At 40.1% G+C, this 9,269-nt stretch overlaps 1 protein-coding gene across 1 annotated transcript in view; it reads left to right on the top strand.

The window, feature by feature from the left end:
- Positions 1-9,269, top strand: part of fat3b (FAT atypical cadherin 3b) — a 60,467-nt gene that overhangs the window by 166 nt on the left and 51,032 nt on the right. Inside the window, exons 2-5 of the mRNA XM_029447977.1 lie at positions 54-97; positions 1,889-4,747; positions 4,834-4,968; positions 5,447-5,648. Coding sequence (XP_029303837.1) covers positions 54-97; positions 1,889-4,747; positions 4,834-4,968; positions 5,447-5,648 — 3,240 coding nt within the window. The remainder of the gene's footprint in view (positions 1-53; positions 98-1,888; positions 4,748-4,833; positions 4,969-5,446; positions 5,649-9,269) is intronic.

Genomic DNA, 9,269 nt, shown 5'->3' with positions numbered 1-9,269 from the left:
CCAGCAAATTACATCTAACTGTTTTAACATCAGTTGTGTGTTAACTATTGCAGATAAAGCCGGAGTAGCCCACTGCACCCAGGGTTACATTAGTCAGGTGCATGAAACTGGGGCAATAGCCTATTTAGTTTTACGAGGATGGCTGCAGCCTAGTAGACAACTGCCTTTCGGGATATGTGCACATGAATTTTCCATTTCGCGCATCACCACCGACTTCTGCGCGACTATTTCGTGCGTTTTGCCTTTCTGTTTGGTTAATGACTGTCGGAGAGAGGATGGGAAAGGATTTACTTTCACTGATTACAGCTGTTTCGTGTAAAGGTAGGACACGCTGCGTCGAATGAGTGAATTATGTGTACAATATAGTTATTTAAGATTCAAAGTGTAGCGACAGACAGTAGCTTAATAAACTCGTGGATTTTGCATCAGGTCGAGCTCCATTGCATCTGCATCAACATGGGAGACGATACATGCACCCCAATATCTGCCGGGACAGTCTTCCTCTGGGGAATGTTATTTTGACAGCCAAGCCTATTTGGTGATGATATTAATCTTTACTATGTTCTAGAAACAGTTTAGGGGGGAAAATGTCATATCATCAGGTTATTGTTTCTAATGTAGTTTCTGTTGAAGTTGTATACTGATAAAAAAAAAAAAGGTATTTGGCTATAAGGTGATAAATACACCATTTAGTATACAGTAGGCCTATTATAAAAAGCATTTGTAATGAAAAGAAAGAGAAAATATATATTTTTTAATAAGGGCAACATCATATTACATTTTAATTTCCTTTCCTTTAGCAGTTACTCATGAGTTTAAACTTTTTCTGTGCATTACAGTATACCAAAAGTATATATCACTATCACTGGATCATAATTAGTGATGCATCACTGTGTAAACTCCACTAGTGTTGCGGCTGGTTAAGGTGGGCCTAATTGAAGCAACTGTTTTACTGTTGTAACTTAATCCATAATAATACATGCTTATCTATTAGTTGATAGCCTATATGATTTTCTAGTAATAATCTGAATATGCAAAGCAATGCTGCCACATAAATGTAGGGGAGTAAAAATGACAATATTGGCTTCCAAAAGGTAGTTGAGTATAATGTAGCATAACATGGTAATACTCAACTATGGTAATACCCCAACTAGTACAGTACTTGAGTAAATGGTAAATGTATTTAGTTACATCCCGATGATTACTTTTTGAAATAATGTTCTTTCAAAAATGGTTTGTGCAACTAATTTCTAAAAAAGTTTAGTTTTTAAGTGTGCACTGACATTTCTCAGACATTGCTTTTCTTTTGTTCTAGTTACATTTTCTCTTATAAATACCACACGCCTGGTAGTCAGTGGCTAAAGAATAACAAGCCCTTGTGTCTTTTAGGCACTCTGTGTTATAGTAACAGGAATTGTTCCTGATCCCTGTTATTTTATTTGGTGACATGATATGTTTCACTGAGGCTGTGTAAGTGCGATGTGCTTTGATGTGGTTTGTTTAAAGATATGTCAATCTTTGCTTCTGAGTCTTTCGGGTGCAATATTCAGTGTTTGAAGACAAACTGTTGGAGCGCAACATTGAATATGCTATGCTATCATATCCTTGTAGTGATAAGCAGTACTCCTGAAATGTCTCTGTAATTTCTTGTCTCACTGTTCTCCATGAAATTTTTAGCATGCAGAGCACATTTCTTTACCAACTCCCCAACTGAATCCAGATCTGTTTTTCTTTTTCATTCTGTCCAAATATAGGATGACTGGGTGATGGAATAGTGATGAAGCCTAATCGGTGGGGGAAAATGCTTCCTCAACCCAGCTTCTCTCTTCTTTTCCATTTAGTTTGCTTCATCCTCCTACTCTTCTGTTTTCCCTCAACCCATGCCCAGTTCCTGACAGAACCTAGGGCAGGACAAGGCCTGCTGCTCTTCACCCAGCCTGCCTATAATGCTTCCATCTTTGAGAACTCTGCGACAAGAACCTATACCAAAAGTGATGTCAAAATGGGCATAATTCTTTGGCCACCTCGGTCTTTAGACATAAAATATTCCGTTGTGTCTGGAGACAGTGAAGGAATCTTCCAGGCTGAGGAGTTTGTAATGGGAGATTTTTGTTTCCTCCGTATACGCATTAACGGAGGCAGTGGTGCCACATTAAATCGGGAAGTACAGGACAATTACACACTGACAGTTAAGGCATCTGCCCAGGGAGGCCTTGAGGCTTTAGCCACTGTTTATATCAAGGTATTAGATACCAATGATCTCCGACCTCTCTTCTCCCCTACCTCCTATTCATTTATTGTTTCTGAGAGTGCCCCTCTGGGGGCCAGCATAGGTCGTGTTACAGCCACGGATGCTGATGTGGGTTCCAACGGGGAGTTCTACTACTTCTTCAAGAACAGAATTGAACTCTTTGCTGTTCATCCGACCAGTGGGGTTATTACCCTCACGGGTCGGCCCAGGTTGGACAAACGAAACCTATTTGAGCTGGAGGTGCAGGTGGTCGACAGAGGGATGAAACTCTATGGGAACAATGGTGTCAGCAGCACTGCTAGGTTGGTCCTAACTGTGGAGCGGGTTAATGATTTTTCTCCTATTCTCAATGCAATTGCTGTCGTTCCATTATGGGCGGACAAGGACCCAGTCTATGTCATAATGACTGTGGAAGACAAAGACGAGGGGGTATCTGGGGATGTAGAGTGGGTGTCCATCATTGAGGGTGACCCTCTTGAACAATTTGTGATTGATCGATCGCCTGTCGGGAATGAGTATAGAGTTAAAACATCAGAATTGTTCGACTGGGATACATTCCCCTATGGCTGTAACTTAACTTTTCAAGCAAAAGACAGAGGTATACCGCCTAAGTTTTCTAATACTCAAGTTGTTCAGTTGTTGGTTACAAAGCCAAACCCAGTGTTGGCGAATTTCGAGAAAGATGTTTATGAAGTCAAGCTGAGTGAAATAGCTCCCCCAGGCACTATTGTGGAGGTGTTGAAAATCTCCCCAGCTCCTCTGAGTGTCAATTACAGCTTCAGCAGCCCCTCAGATCTAATGTACTTTGATATAAACCCTTTGACTGGAGTTATTATGACCACAAGGCAGCTGACAAGGATATCACAGGATTTCATGGAGATGGAGGTAGTTGATATTATCAGTCAGCAGCAAGCAAAGGTCCAAATCACAATAGAGGATGCCAATGATAACTCTCCAGTGTTCAACAGGCCATTTTATGATGTTGCAATCAACGAGAGCTTACCTGTTGGCAGTGTTGCTCTTGTAGTGTCCGCTGTGGATGCTGATAAAGGAGAGAATGGGTATGTAACACACACAATAAGTGGCGAACAGTCTCTTCCGTTTACAATAGACCAGGACACAGGGGAGGTGAGGATAACAAGAGACCTAGACTTTGAGTCATCAGATGATATATATACTTTTGCAGTGCGGGCCTCTGACTGGGGTTCACCCTACAGACGGGAGAGTGAAGTTAATATCACCATTCGTCTGATAAATATAAATGACAACCAGCCTCTTTTTGAGAGTATTTCTTGCAGGGGGATGATAAGCCGTGATTTCCCTGTCAGTCAGGCCATTGTCACTTTGTCAGCCGTTGACATGGATGAGCTAGGAATGGTTACGTACAAGATACTATCTGGGAACGAGTTAGACTATTTTGACTTAAATACACAATCGGGGGCTTTGTCATTGAAAAGATTGTTAGGAGAGGTTAATTTAAAAAGTGGGATATTCAACCTGAAAATTGTTGCTTCAGATGGTGAGATGTTCTCTGATCCTACATTTGTGAATGTGTCTGTGGTGAGGGGTAGAATGCCACCCAGGGGGTTCACCTGCAAGGAGACCAGGGTTGCCCAGCTGTTGGCAGAAACAATGCTTTCAAAAGCCTCAGCTATGGCTAGACTAAGAACAGATGAAAGATATACAGACATTTTCTCTATGAATAAACAGGCTCCACAGTTTGAGGCCTTACCTACTAGTATTCTAGTAAAAGAAGACCTCCCTACTGGTGCCAGTGTATTTACAGTGAGAGCACGAGATGGTGACACAGGCTTCAATGGCCGTGTTCTCTTTTCCATATCTGATGGTAACAAAGAAAACTGCTTCAATATCAACATGGAGAATGGGTTGATAACTGTGTTGCAGCCACTTGACCGTGAGCGATTGGATCGTTACTTCCTTAATATCACCATTTATGATCAGGGCGGTCCTCAGATGTCCAATTGGAGACTACTGACTGTGATCGTTGAGGACTCAAATGACAATGACCCCCAATTTGATCAGGACAGCTTCTCTGCTCTTGTTGCAGAAAACTCGGCCATTGGTGTTGAAGTTATTACAATCACGGCATTTGACAGAGACATGGGTCAAAATGGTCAAATCTCCTACATAATGCTGACCAGTGTTCCTCACTTTGGTATTGACAGCGAAACTGGAAGTGTATTTGTTTCTAGCCACTTGGACAGAGAAACCATCCCAATGTTCACATTGAAGATTGAAGTGAGAGACAAGGCTGAAAGAGGCATTCGAAGGTCTTCAGTGACTACTCTTAGTATAATTGTGGAGGATGTCAATGATTGCGCCCCAGCTTTCATCCCCAGCAGCTATAGTGCTCGAGTACTTGAGGACCTCCCACCAGGGGCTGTGATTACCTGGGTGGAGGCTCAGGACCCAGACATGGGCCCCGGTGGACAGGTCCGATACTCCTTAATTAATGACTTTAATGGCACATTTGAGGTAGGTGATTTCACTATTTGTATTGTCTATACCGTTGCATATGCTGATCCTCTTTATGATGTATGGGATTGTAATGCTTTGTACAGATCGATGCTGGGAGCGGAGCGTTGAGGATTAGGAAAGAGCTTGACTTTGAGAAACAACAGTTTTTCAACCTGACATTACAAGCTGAGGACAGAGGAATACCCAGCCTCATCAGTCAGACATTTGTGGAGGTGGAGGTGCGTTACACACACATTTATACAAGCAACTTTGTACCAGAACAAATTCTAAATCAAAATATGTGTTATCAAATGAGCATTGGCATTTATATTTTTGTTGATATGACATGCCAATATTTACATGTTTTCTTAAATACTTACCCCATTTTTATTCTCAGGAAATAAATACCTGTATAACAGCATTTAGATCATGTACAGTCAAAACCCCCTGACCAACCCACAACAATGAAATATAATGACTGTTTAAGGAGCACTCGCAGGATGCCATACAACTCATTTGAATTAAATTAAATTAAATTACGATGGGATCATTTACGGTACTCTAGCAAAGTAAATAATGTATTTACCAAAATGATTACTTGTCAGGATATCATAAATAGCTGCTAGCAATAATGTAATTAAAGGCAATATTGGTATATTAGTCTAATGCTATGGCGTACATCCAAACTCTATGATACTAACCATTACATTTTTTCAGGTGGTGGATGTCAATGAGAATTTGTATGCACCCTACTTCTCTGACTTTGCTGTGAGAGGCTCAGTGAAGGAGAACTCCCGTGCAGGCACAAGTGTCCTGACAGTCAGCGCTAAGGACGACGATAAGGGGCGAGATGGTGTGTTGAGGTATTCTGTCAGAGGAGGCAGCGGACTGGGCACTTTCACCATTGACGAAGACACAGGTGCGACACAAGATCAATATTGAAGCCTATTTATGTAAAGTGGATCTTCAATAACTTACAGTGCCATGTTTGAATATTAACACCCAAAAGTGTTGATGATCCTTTCCTTTATAGGAAATATCGCTATTTCTATGCCATTGCTGATGACTTTCAAATATGTAGTTGTTGCGCAACTGTTTTATTTGTTCCTCTGTCACAATGATGTTTTGCATTGCAAGTGATACACAGAAGGCACCACCACTTGTTAGCATTTAAAGTATGTATATTTGAGGGACATAAGTGAAAAGAGTGTGAGTTACAGTCAGAAACAGTGTGTTGACGGGGCCTCACGTGGGAGCTGTGTACTGGGAGATCATTATTGTAATGAGGGCAGCATGGCAGCTACACTGGCTAGGCCTCAGGCCGCTCGCTACAGCTGATCCAGTGCTGTGTGTATAACATTGATCAAGGCTATCCTTTCCAAGAGTACTGAAATCCCTGTGACTTATTTAAGGATGCCTAACTGAAAAAAGTGTGCCGTTATGTCCAACTGTCCCACATTGTCAAACCGCAGCTGAAAACATGTTGACCCAAAGAAGAGACTCACTCACCCAGGGATAAAATGAATCAAATACCCAGTATGAAAATAGAACAGTTCATACTAGTTCATATTGGCCCATGTACAGAATGAAAGGGTAACTATTTTTCTCTCGCTCTCTCTCTCTCTCTCTCCCTCTCTCTGTATATATATATATATATATATATATATATATATATATATATATATATATATATATATATATATATATATATATATATATATATATATATATTTATTTTCATTCATGTTGTTGTAAATGAACCATGGACGTTAAGATATACAACTTAAATGTCACTCTTAACAATGAACATTATTAGAAAAACTTTATATGCCTATGATATGTTTTATAAAAGTAATCTAAGCCCAATGGACATGGCTAACAAACGTGCGGACCATGCAGGCCACCTCAACACAGTTAAGTTTCACCGTATTTTAAGGGTGTTCATGCAATATGATAACATGCACATCTGAAAAAGATCTTGGCATTTGCTATTTTCCCCCCAAGAAATAGGACTCATGTCTGCATATTTGATATTTCCATGTGAACAAAAGCTCATCTGTGTCTTTCCATGGTGCTGAAACACTCAAACTCCAAGCTCCAAAATCAGTCCCTCATTCATTCATTCTCCAGGGTACTCCGTAGTGAGTGGTACCTCACAATTACCTCTGATGCTAAGTCTTACCACTGACAGGTCCTAGAGCATGCAAATCGTGTGCATTTTGAAGGTTTAAAGTGAAAGTCACTATTTTACAGTTCGAGAGAAAGTAGTCTGTAGTCTGGCACGGTTCTTCCTGCAGTCTCTGCTGAAATGTAACCAGATAAATCACTTGACAGCAATGTAATGAGCGCTAGTTGTGATTTAATAAGTTATGTTCATAATACTTCATACGTTATTTACATTTTCCCCACTCAATACTCACTAATATAATTACCACATATCTAATCCAGTTTCACTCATTTGTACCATGAAGGTAATGTTTTCAGTTCGGTTTGTTTGTTTGTTGGTCAGCAGGTTTACGGAAAAGCTACTCGGCAGATTTTCATGAAAGTTGGTGGAAGGGTTTAGCATGGACCAACCAGAGGAAGTGTTTTGAAATGAATCAACACCTTTTCCAGTAATTACTGTTTTCTTTATTGCATTTTATACCACTTACATTTTCCCTTTCAAAACCATTTCTTACAGTCAACACTGCTCGTCATTATATGTGACACAAATCATAATTTAAAAAAATAAATAAATCCCTAAATCAAATCAAGTATCAGAAGCACGATAAGATATACAGTAGGAACAGGTGATATCACGTTCGTATTAACCAATGCATTCTAACTAGTAGGTGGAGACTACCAAATGACTAATCATGAAAAACTGTGTAGACCTCAAAAATATTAAGTTTTAAAAGACTATGTACATTTAACACTTTTTAAAATTACTTGGGAAAAGTGCAAAATTAGTATCTAAACACAAATTTGTCACTAGTAATTAGAACAATATTATAATAGTACAACAACTGCTATAGTCAATTGTAACTAGTAATTGGCCAAACAATAAGTGCGAGTGGTTAATTTTAGGCAGTAGAGTTTATTTTTGGTAACAAATGACAGCGTTGCTCTCCTGGCCTCTTTCTTTACCTCTTGTCACACTGTACATGACTTGCACTGGAGGCCTGTATTGACCTTTAACTAGGGTAATTAGTATTGACTTTAGTTGAGAGAGAAAGCGTGAGAGAAACAAATGGACAGATGGAAAGAATGTCTCTTGCCCTCTCTTGTAATATACTGTATGTATATATAATTACACATGTACTCAAAGACAAAACATTATTACAGTACACAGACAGATCCCTACAGTTTTCTGAAATAGTACTCGGGGCTGTTATTTACTTTAGTGTGAAAACCTCAGTAGGGCGCATCACGGCCAGTGAGAAAGTTTATTGAGTGCAGATTTTCCAGGGGAAATCAGAATGATTGTTAGAGCAGAAAGTGGAGGGAGAGGGGAGTGGAAGTGAAGCAAAGAGAGGAAGGAAGAGGATGCAGGGGAGAGTAGAGTACACAAAAAGTGTCAGAAGAAAATACTGCTTTCTTCTTCTCAGACTTTTTTATAAATATTTTTGTCTTTTTGGAATTTTGTTTTTAGTTGCAGCTTTTCTTATTTTCCCCCCTATCATCATAAGCAAGTGAAAAGTCTCCGACCCTTTTTGCTATCAGATGAAAGGAGACAGTAAGCGCATGGCAAGTTTTCCCTGGTGAAATGTTTCATTTTATCTTGTAGCGTATAAGTTAGTGTTGTCAGGCGTGGACAGAGCACCGCTCCACTCTCCCACCATGCATTTAGCTGCCATGTTGAGTTGCTCAGCTCTGACTGCTTGTCAATCTGCAGCTCTTAGTACCAAAACTAAGTATGTGGAGATAGAGTAAGACAGACAGTGAGAGTGAGTAGAAGGGACAGAGAGAAGTAGATATTGTGTGAGAAATCCAATCCCCCCCCCCCCCCCCCCCCCCCCCCCCCCCGGTAGTTTGTAAATTGGCTCTATGATGCATCTTATGTTGCCCATGATACACCTTTTTTCTTTTACCATTTATGAATTTTCCGCGTTTGATATGTAGATGCTTAAGATGCCTCACTTCATTATAGATGTAGAGTACAGGAGCTATCTATCAAAAGGAAAGTAGGATCTTCTCTGGCTTAACTCCTTAGCACTCCTGTACTTTGAACAAAAATTGGTATTCTTGTCATTGGTTAGGGGGAAAGCAAGCCCTGCAATTTCTCATTGGGCAGCTGTCAGAAGCCACTGCTCCTCTATTAGTGGGTTTGCAAGAGCCAGGATTTGTCACAGTCAGGATAAAGCACTGTTTAAGTCGCGGGCAAACACACGTTTCAAAGTAATCTATGCGGCATTTGTTAAAAAATTAACAGGCTATAGTTTTGATGTCTTCTTTTCTGCCACACACAGAGCTGTTCAGTTGTGCCTCAAGATGTTTTCTCATCAATCTTGGGATTGATTATTTGATATGATGAGATTAATTAAATAGTGGGACCCCA

Source organism: Cottoperca gobio, chromosome 14 (genome assembly GCF_900634415.1).
Source record: "Cottoperca gobio chromosome 14, fCotGob3.1, whole genome shotgun sequence".
NCBI lineage: Eukaryota > Metazoa > Chordata > Actinopteri > Perciformes > Bovichtidae > Cottoperca > Cottoperca gobio.
Note: the sequence above shows the minus strand (reverse complement) of the source record. Positions and strands in the feature narration are given on the sequence as shown.